Source organism: Plasmopara halstedii (assembly GCF_900000015.1).
Source record: "Plasmopara halstedii genome assembly, contig: Scaffold_3060, whole genome shotgun sequence".
NCBI classification, from domain to species: domain Eukaryota; phylum Oomycota; class Peronosporomycetes; order Peronosporales; family Peronosporaceae; genus Plasmopara; species Plasmopara halstedii.
This window is the reverse complement of record NW_020189964.1, coordinates 1,095,593-1,112,545: the sequence shown is the minus strand read 5'-3', so window position 1 is coordinate 1,112,545 and position 16,953 is coordinate 1,095,593. Positions and strand designations below refer to the sequence as shown.

At 45.6% G+C, this 16,953-nt stretch overlaps 5 protein-coding genes across 5 annotated transcripts; 3 read left to right on the top strand and 2 right to left on the bottom strand.

Moving 5' to 3' along the window:
• Positions 1 to 200: 200 nt before the first annotated feature.
• On the bottom strand, positions 201 to 434 carry PHALS_06750 (uncharacterized protein; the record flags this gene model as incomplete). Its single annotated transcript, XM_024720095.1, has 2 exons — positions 201 to 350; positions 411 to 434. The coding sequence occupies 2 exons, from the start codon at positions 432 to 434 to the stop codon at positions 201 to 203; spliced, it is 174 nt and encodes a 57-aa protein (XP_024585329.1).
• A 6,025-nt stretch (positions 435 to 6,459) lies between these two features.
• On the bottom strand, positions 6,460 to 6,856 carry PHALS_06749 (uncharacterized protein; the record flags this gene model as incomplete). The annotated part of the gene is made up of 3 exons (XM_024720094.1): positions 6,460 to 6,558; positions 6,631 to 6,750; positions 6,806 to 6,856. 3 exons carry the CDS (start codon positions 6,854 to 6,856, stop codon positions 6,460 to 6,462), a joined length of 270 nt encoding a protein of 89 aa, XP_024585328.1.
• A 2,706-nt stretch (positions 6,857 to 9,562) lies between these two features.
• PHALS_06748 (serine threonine protein kinase) lies at positions 9,563 to 10,633 on the top strand (the record flags this gene model as incomplete). The annotated part of the gene is made up of 1 exon (XM_024720093.1): positions 9,563 to 10,633. One exon carries the CDS (start codon positions 9,563 to 9,565, stop codon positions 10,631 to 10,633), a length of 1,071 nt encoding a protein of 356 aa, XP_024585327.1.
• A 137-nt stretch (positions 10,634 to 10,770) lies between these two features.
• PHALS_06747 (hypothetical protein PHYSODRAFT_467823) lies at positions 10,771 to 11,087 on the top strand (the record flags this gene model as incomplete). The annotated part of the gene is made up of 2 exons (XM_024720092.1): positions 10,771 to 10,988; positions 11,066 to 11,087. 2 exons carry the CDS (start codon positions 10,771 to 10,773, stop codon positions 11,085 to 11,087), a joined length of 240 nt encoding a protein of 79 aa, XP_024585326.1.
• Positions 11,088 to 11,181: 94 nt separating this feature from the next.
• PHALS_06746 (Uridylate kinase/adenylate kinase) lies at positions 11,182 to 16,929 on the top strand (the record flags this gene model as incomplete). The annotated part of the gene is made up of 3 exons (XM_024720091.1): positions 11,182 to 12,124; positions 12,194 to 12,831; positions 12,883 to 16,929. The coding sequence occupies 3 exons, from the start codon at positions 11,182 to 11,184 to the stop codon at positions 16,927 to 16,929; spliced, it is 5,628 nt and encodes a 1,875-aa protein (XP_024585325.1).
• Positions 16,930 to 16,953: the final 24 nt, after the last annotated feature.

The following is a 16,953-nucleotide window of genomic DNA, read 5'->3' as shown; positions in this document are numbered from 1 at the left end:
CAATAGCATTTCTACACGGTTTTAGGGTATTTCGCTGAAAATTGACGTAAAAATTTGATAAATATTTATGGCTACATATTTTTGGCCAGCACTGTAAAAGGCGCACTATCAGAAAGCACCCACAGCGCCGGAAGTGCCTCCTTTTTTGCTTCTCATGACTTGATAAATAAACATTGTGGACTACTGGCGCCACGAAAGTTTTATTCGGCAAGAACTATATACTTGCTGCTAAAATGGATCACAGAACCCGATGCAACAACCGTGTTTTTACTGAAGACTAAACGGCAGGTCGTATTCCATTTAAGCAAGCTATTTCTAGGTTTGACGGATCGTTCCATTCCACCACACTCCTAAACGAGTCGCGCACACCGCCTCTGTTCTTGAAAGCAAAGCACCACGTCATGACTCACGGCGAGGTTCAGGACAGCGCTCATGAAATATTCTTGACAAAGCGAGTAAACAAGCTTGATAATCCTCGCATCCCGCTGATGCCGCCATGCCATGGCTTAGGGCTTCGTCGGGGAGGAATAGGCGAACGTCGAGCGGATGTCAGCCCCCTCTGTCCGTAAAGTGGTCGTTGAATGCTAGTCTACCAGACTGAGTGTCTTACACGTTCACGATGTGATGGCTGAAGGCCAAGACATGCAGAAAGAATATGCATATAGAGTAAGCAGAAGAAATGTGGAAAAGTTTGTGGTCGGAGACCTGGTTTTATTTAGTGCTAAAAACCTTCCTTCACATGCAGTCTCTGCTGTCTTTAGGACAAAGCTCTGTCCACGGTTTATGAATCTTTAAAGTTCGTGGCCAAGCAAGGCCTTGCGTATACGCTAAACCTTCCGAGAAGGATGTGCACCCACCCGGCGTTGTATGTGGGCTTGCTTGGGCCGTACCGGGATCTGGCGCAAGTGATCGCGGAAGTGTTGGCACCCAGGCGGTGCTCAAAGGTGCGCGGCTTCCAAGAAGCCGAACCAGCAACTGGATGCCAACGAAGCCAGGCGTTCCATCGTCGCACGAAATGACGTATTCGTCTGCTTGACGGCAAGAAGCCACTCCGACGGAGCACGATAATCCTCAATGTGAGGCAGTCGGTGCACAAAGAGTTCCAGGCTCTCCATTTTTTTACGTACAGCGGTAGGCGACCTCGGCAAGATGCTCGGCAGAGTGCCGATGACAGCTGACCTTTTCCCTTAACGCTCAAAGAGCATCGCGAGTCACCTGACGGCGATCGACCAAGTCGTTATTGCCCGCCGCCGACTCTTCTCGTCGAGAATGGTGACGTCCACTACCACGTGGATAGCCTTGTGAGTCGACGGAATCGACGGGGTCTTACCCAATATTTTGTGAAGTGGTGGGGATACCCAAACTCGGAGAGCTCGTGGGAGTTTGAGGTGCCACTTCGGCAAGACTACCCGGGCGTTGTGGACGCTTATAAGAATCATGACGCTTGGTGTCGTCGTGCGCCCCTCGGCAGTAGCCCGGGATGCCGGAGGGACGTGAGCTGAGCTCAAATTATGGCCCTGAGTTGCTGTGGTCGTAGATTTACCCACGTGAGAAAACACGAAGCTCGCGGGGCGTCATATATTGTTCCATATGTCGCAGGGCGACAATACGTTGGAAGTCGGCGTTGCGCCTTGAGCTTGGCCATCTCAAATCTGAGATGGCGCTCAATGCGCAAGTCCGCTTCCTTGTGGCTTCGTGGTACGACAGACATCGAGGAAAGTTTCCGGTGCAGCTGCACCCATCGTAAGAGCTCATCATCATCTGCAGCCGTTTCGTTGGGGGTGAGCACCACAAGGATGGTGTGCGTTGCAGGTACAGGAGCGCCTCCCTTTTGATTTCGAGGTCGAGCGCGGTACCAATCCATTGAAATATCCTGTGGTACCAAAAAGCGAGCTCGGAGAGCTTTCAGCTGATCAAGCTCAGCTTGTGTAGAGACCGAAGGCCCTACTACGTAGATGCCTAACGATCGAGTGATCGCCTCTTTTGCTTCAGTAGCGGGACCCGCCGAGTGGAAGCCGTACTCCACACGAGGGTCTAAGTCCGAACGTGGATACGAGCGCATGAGAGCCGCCCTGTGGGCAGCCCTGTGGGCAGCCTCCAATTGCTGCTCCTGTGCCTTGTCGAGACGATTGGTAATAATACTACTTTTTCTGGAAGCCGAGAGGTCGGGAAACGGACACGTTGTCCGGAAGGTTTGAGCTGGAATCAACGTCGCGCCGTTGGCGCACCTCATCCTCCTCGTCTTCACATGCTGGAAAAAGAGTATATGACTCGCAGTTGACTTCCTCCAACTCCTCGACGAGGAAAATAGTCGCCCAGGGCGGGCGCGGTGTGTTGCGCTCATTAGCCGAGAACTTGGGATGTGCTTTCCGTGAAGCTGCAGACGTACTGTCCGGAGGTGCACCCTGTGCAGAAGAAGAAGAAGAAGAAGAGCTTTGCCCGCGATCGCCCTCGGAACCAGCTAGGTTAGGTGTTTTGCGTGTCGTAGACACAGGTTTCATAGAGCGGAGAATGTTTAATGTTGTTTTTACGAACGTGAAGGTACCTCAGACACGCGAGCCTCGAATGAGGCGACCGTTAAATGTGAATTGAGGATATTCACAGTCTAACGGGGAGAGTGTAACGGGGTTACACGTACTCTCGTATGAAAGGGCGAGTTGCACAAGATGGTGTGACCTTACATAGGTGTGGATTGCACAAGTTGGTGTAATCACACAGTGGTGTGACTACACCGTAACAAGAAGCTACCACGTGGCAGGATTGTCAGCAGTAATGCATAATACTACAGTAATTAGTATTTATTATATTAATCAGATATTACTATATAAATAAGGGAAACCTAGGGTTTTAGATATTGGCGGCTCTGCCGCACTAAAACAAATAAATACAGTTTTCATTTTAAGCGAAAGAGTTCACTTACCTTGGCTAAGGTTCTAAATACTCTTGGAGGCAGCGGTTTGCGATTAGCTGCACTCGTATTATATCTTGAAAGGAACGTGAGGTCGATGATCTTAGCTCAGCTTCTTACGGCAGCCCCGCTGCAACAGATTTACGATGCGAACCGCGTTATAACCCTCATAATCGTGCCACAAAAGAGCGGAATCGATGGTGAAGTCACCTGTAGTACTTTCTGAAAAAAAGTAAATGGCATAGTGTAGACTCGAGGCATCACCATGTACCGCAAGGGATGCTTACTACAGTGTGTGTGCATCGCTCTCACGCATGCGGCCTTGCCAAAAATCGTAATTAAAAATGCCTGTAAAAGTACTGCCACCGGTAAGGTTAATCAAGGATCAGATGATTTCATGGAACAAGTATCAAAGCAGTTATGGTTGCTCAATGTGAGCATGCAAAATACGCCAATCGCCTGTGGCTTTCTCCACACATTGGACTCGGTTGCAATGTGAAAGCTTGCTCTCATGACATGTCTAACTATCTGTCGTGGCGCGAAGAGCTCATCGATCAAATCAGCTTCTAACATCGGAAGTAGTTATTGACTCGTGATATAGTTCTTTCTTTTCCATCTTGTGATGAAAACAAAATCACGTCTAATCGTTAGAAATTCTTCGGCACTTTGTTTGAAGAATTGCGGCATATTTTTTGTCAAACCAATATAGGGGTCCCATGAGCGCTAGCTTTGCAATATTTCCTATACCTGCTCATATCACTCCTTCTTTGTATTGCCAATATCTGCAGAATTTTTTTCGAGGGTTGCGCAGAATAATCTTTTGCAATCTTCTCATAAGCAGATTTTGCTGATTTAAGGCAATCTTGAGCAGTATCGCACTATCTTGCTGCCATCATCTATATTGAAAGCTGTGGCTTTTACACAATAAAGTGAAAATGACATTTTTCGCGATTCAGTTCATCTGCTGATTCTCTTGTATAATGACCAGTAAGACCAGTAAGACCAGTAAGGCCTGTAGATCTTGATTCTTTTTCATCAGTATTCTTGTCTTCTTTAATTTTACCACAGTAGAGATCACATCGCTCCTGTTATTTCCTTTTGGCTCCTGACTTCCTCTCTTCCAGTAGTCTTTACGAACTTGTCACTCGTGTGTGAGCCATCAAGTGTCTGACTCTTATTGACATAACTTTAGCTCATGTTGAAGAAAACGTCAAATCTCGTCGTCAGTTAGCCAAGGCCTTCGTTCGCGATTTAATCTTCTTTTGTTCAACAGTTGGATCCTCTCATACAGAGCCATCTATAATCAATTCATACTCTGTGGGCTCATTGCCACTTCTCCCTTTCGACTCAGCTCAGGGCACTTGACAAAATCATTTATAATTAACCTGGACACTTCACCATAGCTTCTGAGGCGTCGTACCCATGCCAAAAGCACTTTTTCTAGCACACCTGAGTTTGCCACTATACGAAACTCAGCTAGCTGTGAAGTGCATGGCACCAATTTTTTTTCTATATTTGGATCATGGTGCTCCAGCCAGCTTAATTCTTTGATATATCTCTATTCGAGTTTGTGTCTCAGGTAGTGTCTTCACGCAAGATGCATAAAAATCCTAACCGTATTCAGCACCTTAAACGTTCTGCAGTTAGAGTATACTGTAATCGACAGTCTATCAGAGCTTTTAAAGACTTCATAAAGCCTGGTGAACTGATGCTGACAGCCAGCAAGTCGATGATGTGAAGTCAGTCACTTAAACAAACGCAACAATTAATGATGATTCTCTTTGACCTTGCCCAAAAGGCACAAATGAACTCAGTTTTTTTACAAGATCGTGCTGCGTACTAGGAATTGCGTTTTACCGTGGGAGGTTCGCCGATTGATCTGGAGTGGGAGCTCAACCCTTCATGCATCTCCATAGAGAAAGAAGGGGACAAAAAGGGCGTAAATATTGTTCTACGAAGGGGATATCATCTACAAGTACCCGGCATTCAAAAGATGACTCGATTTCCTCGCAGCTTGGCTAATGTCCATCATCTCTGGCGCACTCATTGTTCCCTCACATCCCGCACCCCAGCTGGCCTATAACACACGGAATACATGTTCCTGATTCAATGCAACACTCAGCCCTTTCTCAGAAGAAGTCGAATGATTTTGGTGCAGACAGCTTCGGTATGACGACCCTCATTCAAAATGGACGCCATTACTATTTCTATGAGAGAGTCTGCCGCAATATAAGCTATCAAAAATCTTGAGCTATTAATATAGTCTGTCAATTTTCTCCTTCTCTCGACGGGTGAATAATCATTTCTTGTCGCGTAATGATCGCTTAGAGAAATCGCGAGGAATCTACTGCTCAAACACATTCCATGATAGGAATGCTCTCCCCAGAAGTTTGAGGTACCCGTTCTCACTCGTAGCCTTCTATCTTAGCCACTGCTAGCTCGTGAATCTGTTGCACAGATAGCTGCAGTCCCAACTGGATGGCCATCTCTACATCTCCTACCCAGACAGCGATAGCGCTATTATCTCTGCTCATGAAGATTTGACACTAGGCAAAAGCAGATAACAAGACATACCACTTCTTATGGCGATATCACACATTCCTATAGATACCTGTTGAGATGCTCACGATATTTCACCGGTGCATTCTCGTGGCTGGTGAGAGCTTTTAGGCGAAAATTATATCTTTGATCTTGGGTGCAAATCGCACTATCCTCTCGGAACAAATGAGAAATAAATCGCTGAACAGCGTGTCTTGTAATCTGAAATGTCCAGTCTCCGCAGAGAATGGGCTTGACTATGGTGTTCCTTAACTAACTAAAAGTTGGTTGCATACGTACCTTCCAGGCGCCATATCGAGAGCTTTGAAGTAAGTAATATTGAGTATGCACGAAGACCACGAATAATGTCTCCCAAATTAGGTATTGCTAAAAAAGCACTAAATTACGCGCTTTACAACATAGTGTGGGGCTGCCTCAATGTCCAACCAGTTTATTTTATCATCTTTAGCGTACTTATAATTTCCTTGGTACTTGATTATGATACTGTACCATTTGTATTACGCGTACCCAGAGTGTGACGGGGTATCACGTACCCTGACAGTCAGGGGTGAGTCAAACAAGATGGTGTGACCGTACAATGGTATGGATTACACAAGCTGGTGTAATCACACAAAGATGTGGCTAAACCGTTTTAAGAAGCCACAACGTGGCGGGACCGCCAGTAGTTATGCACATTCATTAGGTTTTAGATTTTAATTTGAAATTGTAAGGTCTTACATATAGGCGTCTCCACCGCAAATAAAACATATAAATACCGTTTCAATTTTGAACGGCAGAGTGTATTTGCCTTGCTTAAGGTTTTTAAGTAGTCTTGGAGGTTGCCAATTGCGTTCCGCTACACTAGTACTGGTTCTGGTACAGAACATAAGGCCGGCGACCTTAGTAAGCTTCATCTAAGCAAAGACTACGACAACCCCGCTGCACCATGGGACTTTTAGCATCATGCTTTGATGTGATATGACCTTGAAAATCATAAAAAAGTATGTGCCCCATTAATTACCGATTGTTGTCTTGATAAGACCAAGTTGCCACAGCATACACCCCCGCGACTGAGTAGCTGCTTTGCGTGGTTGCATCGACGTATGAAACTTCTAATGTATCCAGATCGTCGTCGGTATCCCGAATCGTTTTGTTTGATCGATACTCTGTTTGTCGCGACGAACTTTCTTGGCGCTGGGCTTTCCTCGCGTTGCGCGGTCGATGGCCTTGTCATGCGTCTTTAAGAGCTCACTACAAAGGATTCTGAACGACCTAACATTAAACATGCCACGAGCGTAAAAATTCTGTAGAGATATCAATCGGGCCGTCAATGAAATTCGATAACAAAGTTCAGAGCACCTTGTGCAACAAGAGTAGGTCGAGTTGACCTTTGGTGACGTTATGCTGCATGGTACGAAAAACACAAGCCCGGATCTAATAGCTGGTGCAAGCGCAATGTACCTAACCTTTTTTGTGTTATATACGACCAGAAGTCTGCACCTTCCTAATACGGCATCCCTTAAAAAAACGAGACTAGAGAAACTGGGCACAAGATTCACATTGCGGTACACATGTTGCAGAATCCCTGGATTTTCTTGCAGTAATCAATGTATCAGCTTTGCGGGTCACCTCGAAAAAGGGCCGTTTTCACCGACGCAATACGACGACGTTTACCTTTGGGCACGATTATGAACAATGAAGTGGGGTTGCGATCTTCCACCAGTGTTTACAATATTAAGGTCCATAAAGCGCCGTTAAAATATAAAATCCGGTGGTTTTGATTGTTTTCTAAGTCGCTGATGCTATCTACCGTATTATCAATATCTTCTCTCTCACACACAAGGGTCACCCTTCAGTAATCGCTAACTAAGCAAAATGCTCAGTTTATAGCTTCATGGTCTCTCTAGGCATTTAGCTGATGGCCTTTGCATCTGTTCCAACGATAACACATATGATGGTTTTTTGTGTACGCTACACAGGCGATCTATACAGACTTTTGACCTGGACGTGCGGAAGACTATCAGCTGAAAGTTGCTATGTATTATCTTATTACACGGCTATACCTACTCGACCCTAACTAAGACATTTCATTGCTTCATTCCGCTGGGGTATTCTTTTCTTGATTTTAATTCTTTATTTTTCTTGTTCGAGTCGCCATCCCGAAGTCCTTATTGGCTGTTGTCGGTAATATTTTGCATGCAGCCGACATTTCTTGCATGTCTGGTACGTTTACGATTTTGTCCGCTGAGGGGCTCGAATCCGCGGCACACAGCGTAAGGTCCAGAAGCATTGACCATTCAACCCACGCCACCGGGTCGTGGAAGACTATCAATTGCGACCACTTGAGAGAAAAAAAACTTCAAGACAGGTCAAGAACGACACGCGCACTCTCGCTTAAGGGGTGATTTTGGCTGATGCGCTATAAACGTGATAAACCCTAGACTACATGCGAAAATGTACCTGATTCTTAAAAAAAACTAGCATATATAGATATAAATTCCATGAATTTGATATACAAAATTTTGATATATGAATATATAAGTCAGCGAGATCATGGACATGAGATCGCTTACAAAGCATCTTCTAATCAAGTGGCACTTACTCTTTATGGTAAAGACGCGTAGGTCTACGATATCGATCCAGTAAGCAAGAATTCAGATATCTGCTACGGCGACAACTATCTCTGGGTAAGGGCGAGATCAGCGTGAAAGAGGGAATTCAAAGGCGCCGATCGAGCTGATTTGAATGATTGCCTTTTACACAGAGGCATCGAAGATGTCGGATTTCATTCTGCTCTTCCTTGAGCCAAAGTATGGTGTGCGTAGGCTTTGCCGCGGCGCAGTCAGCAACATCGAGTCTGCAATGGTGTTTTATTATAGGGAACAAGCACGGAGTGCATAATGGAGGATGTGTCGGGCCAGAGATCAGAGAGTCGCTACGACTCTTCTCATCGGAGCACACCTACGTTTCTTCATCGAGAATGACTTACAGTCGTTTGTTACAAGAGCGCGCTTTTACCAGAGGTTTCTATTCACATACGATGGTGTGTACCGGAGAGGATTTTCGATTTCAGCAAGAAATCTGTAGGGTACAAAGAAATGACTGCAAAGTTGGATGTTAGTACTTTTGCGCAATGGCAAATAGTGAGAATTTAAGTGTGGTCCACATCCTGGTGTGCTGGTGTTACACTTCAGTGCAATCAAGAGGTACCAAAGTACTCGTACTGATCAGGACGATGGGACTCCGTATGGAAGAGGCAGGACACACGGCAATACAGATGACTTTACTGATGAATACAGTAAGACGTACATCTTCAGGATTAGTCTACATTCTTGGATGTATGTCACTATTGAAAGTAAATAAGAGCAAGGTAGCACAAAGTTTTCGAGAGGCGTTAATTCACGCCTTAGAAGCTTAAGAACCTACTCTCCGCGCGCTGTACACGCGAAATCTGAGTCAAAGCTATCTCGATGCAAGGTGCACAATAACCCCGTTGCAAATTCCACTCGACTAGTTTCGACATGTCCGATTTCTGGATGCGCAAGTGCGACGCTCCGGTGTTTTATTTGAAGCAGTTATTTAGAGCTGAATCAGTTGTTCTAAATCTCTCTCCTATTTATTGCATAGATGTTAGTTAAGGCGAATATATCTTTTGTCATTTCAAGAAAGCCTCGTGACCATGTATTTACGGTGGGTGGTAAATGATTTTTTGAGCTGCAAAAAGTGTGTCTGTATATAAGTCCAGTAGGTGCTGATTACTGTACTTACCTGTAATGCGGCGCACAAAATCGAGTATCGAATTTCCCGCGATATGGAGTTCTACAGTCGTGTGCTTAGCTGTACAACTATTTGTGTTGTCTCTGCGTTGAGTTGCCACTATTTCGGGGGAGGTGTCTCTAACAGGTGCACTGGGAACCCAACAGCTGGATTTTAAATCATTGCCGAGCTTTTGCTCAACTTGAGAAGTGAACCTACTGGGTGCGATGTCGTTCGTTACGACAATGGCAAAGATCTACCTGTACAGCAAGTAAATATAGGTGGAAATCGAACCAGCCGTTGGGGCTTATTGTTCAAAAACATCGGGACGTGGTTAATTACGTGTAGCCATAAAAATCAATGGCCCTCGACACGAAAGGTCCCTTCAGGCTTCTTTCGCACGTACAGTCGAGTCTACATGGGCTTCAGTGTGTCGATCTCGTAGAGTGTGCGGCCTCCGGTCGTTTATATATCGACAAAAATACTCTTTTGACATCATGCACTCCTGAAGGTCGGATTGCATGTGCTGCTGCGTTGCATGAATTAGACTTGCATTTTTCGGTCATCAACGCTCATAACGTCGTCAAGATGGAATTCCACTTGCTGCAAGGAGAGCGACTTCATCTTTATCACGAATACTGTAATCGTGGTGACTTGCTTGAAATCATACAACAGGAAATTCGTCTTCAAGTGGCAGGTGTGACCCCTCAAGCCTCTTTCGTGACAACTAGTACTGATTCTGGAAGACGCTTTATTTTTTTTTCCATACTACAAGGTGTAAACGCGCTGCACTCTGCTGGAGTTGCTCACATGGATTTGTCGTTAGAAAATGTCTTTGTTACAGATTCAGGCGTAGTCAAGGTTGGAGACTTGGGTCACGCCCTGCGATTTCGGTCAGATAAACCAAACGTGCGAATCTCCCAAGTCGCAAAAGAAGCTTATGCTGCACCCGAATTGTTAAGTCACAACGAGATCGACGATGCGCGCTGCGCTGATGCCTGGTCTCTTGGTGTCATTCTTTGGACTCTTTGCACGAAGCAAGCCTTGTTACACCGCGCGTCGCTCGAAAGTGACAGAGTTTTCTGCCAAATGGTGGAACATGGCACTACTACCACTCTTCAAGAAACGGATCTCTTATCCAATATACCAGCATCTTGCATAGATCTACTTGTTGGTCTTCTCGATGTGAATTCGAGAACGAGAATTTCAGTAGCGGCTGCGTTGCAACATCCGTGGGTAAGGCAAGAGACTGCAACACCCAAGCAGCATCCTCGACGAATGTCGATTGGCCACGTGATGAAGAAGAAAAGTGAAGCATTGATTAAGATAAACCAGCATCTTGCTGAGAAAGCGCTTCTTGCTCGCCCAAATAGTGCTGAAATCGCACTCGACTTGACCCGTATCACTCTTAGATCTCGAAATTTAGCTTAGATCACTTTTAAAATCGACCAGATATAAACACTGCTGAATAATAATACAGTCTTGAAACCAACGGATTGACTTTTAACCGCCGCGCCGCTAGACACTTGTCCGCCAAAATATTTTGATTCAGAAGGCATAAAGCATCAATGCGTCGACACTTTCTATGTGCTGAAAACGAAACAGAACGTAGCGTTGGCAAGGGCAAGGAAAATCTTCTTCAATTATGGCACAATCGACGAAATGCCATGTTAAATGGTGACAATTTGATTCACGGAGGTGAAGAAAATGCGTCCGTAACACGCGAATTGATGCAGCTCTGGGATGTGGCCAAACCTATTTTTTGTATTGCATTAAATCGCGAACAGTACGTTGAATTTTTCGCCAGAGTTGCCAAAGCACTCGTTTTATCGCTAAAATCCGATGCACTTGCCATTGCTGTAGCACAACGAGACTGGGAATATGATTTGGAAGGTGGAACTGGTGTTTATGAATCTGATAAAAACTCTCAAAGCGTCGACAATCGAGTTTTGATATACGAACAATTCTGTGAGGCCGTTATGCAAATCGCTGAGATCATATTGCCTGTTGAGAGTAGTGCCGGTGTATTTGCAATGTTTCTTATAGAGTTACGTCATTCCATCGCAGAAACTATTTTGCCTACTTTCGACTTAAAACCTGAGCAAGATGAGAACAACTCAAGTAAGATTGTTGATCGGTTCACGTTGAGACCATTCAATCAAGTCTTGAGAGTTTCGAGCGACTTATTTTCAAAAAAGTCGCTACTACTGAATGATTCGATGCAGAAGATTGAGGGTCTGCCACCTCCAAATGAGCGTGAAATGTCGCTGAAAGAGTTACTAGTTTGTTACAATCCGCGAAAATTCTCGCTCACTCGTGCTTTTGGTGGCATGAACGCTGCTATAGATACAGAGGAAACATTTGCCAGTACAGCAGAACTCATCCAAACGAGCCGAGCTGATAAATATGTTGATGACATGGAGGTTGCTCGGCAGGTGCATCTGGAGCTTGTGGGGAAAATTGGTATCGGAGCAACTCCTGCTTGGAGTCAAAAGCTTCACCGTGAAAAAAAAACAGTCTGGAATTATGAAGATGCAGTTATTGATACGCTCATTGACTTTCCTGCCTTAAAAGTTGCAGTTGTCGGGCCACCTGGATGTGGCAAAACTCGATTAGCTCGTATACTCGCACAACGACTTGGATTGAGATATTTGTCACAAGACGAAGTGGTCCAACAAGCTTTTCATCGTAGATGCCGCCTTCGCTGGCAAGAAGACACCGCTGATATACCTGCAAAAAGAGAAGAAACAAGATCATTAACTCAGGAAACTACAGAAGGACGCGCAGAGATCATCGATGTGAATAACGAAACGGATCGAGTTTTTCGAGATGAAGATTTTAATGCACTTTGTAAAGGACAAACAGTACCTCGTAGCTCGTCGCTCGCCCTTCTGCGTATCGAATTTAAGCGTTCAATACTTGGTACGTACGTTAATGCGTTGCGATGCCATAATCACTGATATATAATGCACTTGTTAATTTGTTTTGTAGCCGGCGTTGGGGTAGTACTGGATGATGTATATCCAAGCGAGCTTGCAGCTGTAGACGAATATGATTCTACTTTCACTGCCGATTATTTAGTAGCTCTCACTGCATCCCCTAGCGAAGTGGAATATCAACTTCACACTTCTGAGTTGGCACCTATATCGGGCCGTCTATACTCAGCTCGGGAGCTAGCGGTTTTAAGGGCGACAAGTAGTGACGTGCTACTCACCCAGAGTTTTGCTGATTCTCACGGGCTACCAGAAAAGTTGAAGGTAGGAGCTGGAGAAATCGACAGTTTAATTGCAAGAGACAATAAGGGCAATAAAGTCGATGTCCTTACAGAGGAGAACGATCAATCAGTTAATTTTGATTCACCACAACAAACGGTGCTACCGCCGGATCTAAATTTTGAAATCGGCAACGATATTGAGCTATCGAATGAGCATACGTTGCCCTTTGGCACTTTAAAAATGGTGAAAGTTGGGCTGGGATATCACAAGTACCTGAAACGTATTCAGCGTGAGCTCTCAATACGCCGAGCAGAAACGACAAAAAGTATTGGGTCGATCTGTCATTTGGTGGTTATTCTAGCGAATCAATCGTTTGGCGTCATCCAACACCATTCCATTCAAGCAATCACGGGGGTGCGTACTTTTATCTGTCTTGAATATTTATCTAATTTGTGTCATTTCTAGTCACTGCTTGGTTTATCGCGCTTCAGTACGTCACGTGAAGCCTGCTCTGTGGCTTTACCCGAGGAAATAAAACGTTCTAGCCGCAATGAACAAGTCAAGTGGCTTTTATATGGAGACTGGAATCCGCTTATTGCGGCAGAAGCTGCTAACTCTTTTGCTCGATTACCAAGACGTGATGCCCATCGCCGACTGCTATCGAAATGGCGTGAATTTTGTCCCGTGCTATCGACTTTGACCAACAAGCTATCTCATGGTGAGCCTGAATTCGCTGCATGTTACTCCGGTCGTGTTTATCTTTTGTCGTCACAAGACGCACGGCGTGATTTTTGTGCATGCCCACTGCAGTATTTGAGTCAGGATGTACCAGTTCCATCCACAGTTCGCAACATGTGGCTCATAACGACAGAAAACGTTAAATCATCGTACACTGAGAAACTTGGGGCTGGACTTCATGCACAGACAGTGTCTCCTTTAAATTTGCTTGAGATTTCATCGGCTCCAATGGACACGCGTCTCACGTGTGGACAGATCGTTCCGTCCATTGAAGCTGCGGCGGTAGCCGCAAAAGCCGTCAAGACATTGGTAGCCGCATCTAATACATCGAACAGATGGATGCTTACGGATCTGCCATTAACTCGTGATATTGCTACTATTTTGCTTGAACATGATGTCGTGCCCGATGTGATCTTGACGTTGGACAAGGACATGGCTATAGCTCAAGAAGATGATGTAGGCAGAAACACTCAACCAAATGAAGGCTTGGTAGTGCCACGTCGTCACCAAATACAGACTGATATGGCTTCTACTGACGAAATCTTGCAAGTTTTCGACTTTAAGCCTATATCTATCACGTGCCCTCTGTTTCGTAAGCCGAGTGATACGTTAGTGGCCATTGATCGTGAGCTAAATCCACTGGCACCGCGCTTGGATAGAATTAAAGACGGCCATATGCCCGAACTTGTTGATGGGTACGATCCGGCCACGATATTTGCGTCACCATTCTCAGAAAGCGATGACGACAAGAACATTGAAAATGCGTCGGAAGTCGAAACCTTACAATTGCAGATTAAAGCTTATGCTAAAACTGTTACGCTGCAGCTTCAGGGAGAGTGTGGTCGTTTTTGTCCAGTGTCTTGGAATACACGTAATTTGTTGATACCTGGACTACCATCAACTATTTGCTGCTTTCGACAAAAATTTTACACATTTGCTGGTGACACTGAGCGCCGTGCTTTCGAGCGAAACCCATCAGCATTCATTCTCGACGAACCTTTCTCAACCTCAAAATTTATTCCTTGGGTGCTGCTGCTTGGCGTTCGAGGCACTGGTCATAATCGAATTGCTGCAGCTCTAGATCAATCACTTTCGCAACGAGGTTGCTCTAGTGTCGACTATATAAACGTGGACATGACTGCGCTCGTCGAAAGTGCCGAACGCTATCAACAACTCGAAGAGCTTAAACCTGAAGAAGCACGACAAACGCGTGAAATAAATTTTGTTCGATCGCTCAAGCTTGAGTTACAACGTCACATGCCAACTCATGACAATTTGATCGTAAATGTGACTGCCGGGTTAGGGCCGGAAGACTCACGCATCCCAAATCCGACAGTTTTAGAAGAATGTTTTAAGCATGGCCTCTTTCCAGCACTCGTCATTCCTTTGATAGTGTCCGAGGAAAGAAATGAACGAACTTTGCTTACTCAATGGGTTGCCAACTATCGTCAAGATGTTGCCTTCACGCGAAAAGATGGTATTGGAGTTAATACTAGCCAATTTTTAAACGATTCCATAAATTTGGATGACGCCAGAGAAGAAGAGAGCTCTCGTCTACACGACCGTTTCACCAATGACCAAGAAGCTTTGGATGAAGCGATTACTAAACTTCGAGCTCGAGGCATCAGAGTGTGCGATCCAGTGGACGCAACCCAGACTATGAGACAAATGGTCAAGCAAGTGAAGACGATAGTGAATGAATTTATGGCAGGTCAAGAGGCGCTATTTGAGCGTTGTCAGGTTGTTGACATGCCGATGGGAGACGAGGTACTTAAAATGTTAGCGTCGGGAGAGCTTCTTATCGGTAAGCACGACTTGGCCTGTCCAGTGACTGGTCGAACAGATCCTTCATCGCCTTTACCCAGCAAAGCAGTAGTGTACCGGGACCAACTCTATTTTCCACGATCACGTGAGGCTTATAGTGCTTTTCTCGCATGCCCAGTCAAATATGTAAGAAAAACAAGCCACTCACCAAAACATCAGTCAACTTGTTGCGTGGTCGGCACTCCCTTTTCAGACACAACGCGAGTGGCTCGAGAGCTTGCAAAAACGCTTAAAACAATTTACGTATCTCCCGAAAACGCAATCGATTGGGTCATTCAGTGTCAGTGTGGTTCCAAATTGTGGTCTCAAATACTTGAAATCAAAGAGCAGCAATGCGATCCTCTTTATAGTCCTGACATCATCCATGAAGCTATATGCACTCGTTTGCACTCCTCCGAGTGCCAGACTTGTGGTTGGGTTCTTGACGGGTATCAGCTTAATCCTCACGAGCTGCAGCGCAGTCTACCAACGTCTAGTGATATTGATGCCGTGTCGCAAAGTATCAAAGCCGATGTGCTGTTTGTCTTAGAACGCTCTTTTGCGAGTGTGTGGAACGAGTGCCACACTAAGGTGGACCAGAGCACCCTTCAGGAAGCATCTGCACAATGGTACACGTTCCGCTTGGAGCTTATCGATATCTGGACTCGTCGCTTTACTGGCTTTCATGTTCGGCAACTGGACACCACAAACAGCTCACTCTGGCATGTGGTCACACAAGCTCAAGAATTTCTCAAGAGGCAGCAACAATTGGCGTCAGAGCATGCCGCTGCGTTGGCTTGTAACCGAGCGGCTCGCTCAATTGGTGTAGTGCGGACACATCAAGAGCTACAAGCTCGTCAGCATTCTGTCTATCAAACGTTCTGTCCGGTGGAGCTACGTGTGGGGCGATATGTTAACTCGTGCCAATCCAATCGAGATCTATGTGTTGACTTTCAAAATTTCACCTATTGGCTGGGAAGCACACAAAATCTTGAGCAATTTGTTGCGTGTCCTGAGGCATATATCGGGTGCTTGTCGGATCAAAGGCTGGATGAAGGAGATACCTTACGGTCAACGCGCAAAGAAGTAGAGAAGGTGGCCCAAGCACTCGTGGCAGAAGCTCCAGTCAGCGCTTCCTTTATAAGCTTGCTCACCGTACCAGATTGGATTTTTCCAGAGTTGAAAGGTTACTGCCCAGTCACATTTAGGTCGCGCGTGGATGCTAAAGATTGGTCTGCACTTCACCACGGTAGCATCTTTTACCGCGCTTCGTACCGCTCAAAAGTCTATTTCTTTGTCTCACAAGAAGCACGCCACCAATTCTGCGTCGAGCCATCAAGATTTATATCGCAAAGCTTGCCAGTTAAATTACCGCCGCAGGTCACATTGGCTAAGAACTATCCGGGTCGACTGGAACAAGAACTAGGAGCTACTCTTAACGAAGTACTGCTAGCGTTGGGAAGTGAGCGTCCCAAATTTCCGCAAATGTCTGTACGTGCTTCGGCTTGTGTTTATCTTGCCCTTTCACTCAAGGCATTGTATCAGCAAAAACGTGACCCTAATAGTTATGCGTCACAAAATGAAGAAGAATATGAGGAGGAGTATCAGCAAAGACAAGCAAGGCGAGCTGAACAGCATCGACGCAAGGCCTTAGCAAAGCGTGACGCTTTTGTGAACGATTGTAGGCTTGGGGAGAAACTCAAGGCCGCGTCTACACCATCACATCGATCCTGTGGTTCAGGTGCGATGGGTGCACGCACCGTGCGTGCTGCGCAGGACGCACTAAATGACAACCATTTATCAGGCTCTTTTGACTGTGAAGATGTTGAGCTGCTACGTCACCGATTCGACGCTATTGTTGATGGCAGGGCTGGTGAGGAGGACAAAGCTTTGTCAGCAGACCCACATACTGTCCGAATGCACGCGAGAGAAGCATTTTTCGAGTACACAAAGGCTTCAGCTGCTGATTAGTAATACGGCATGCCAAACTCAATA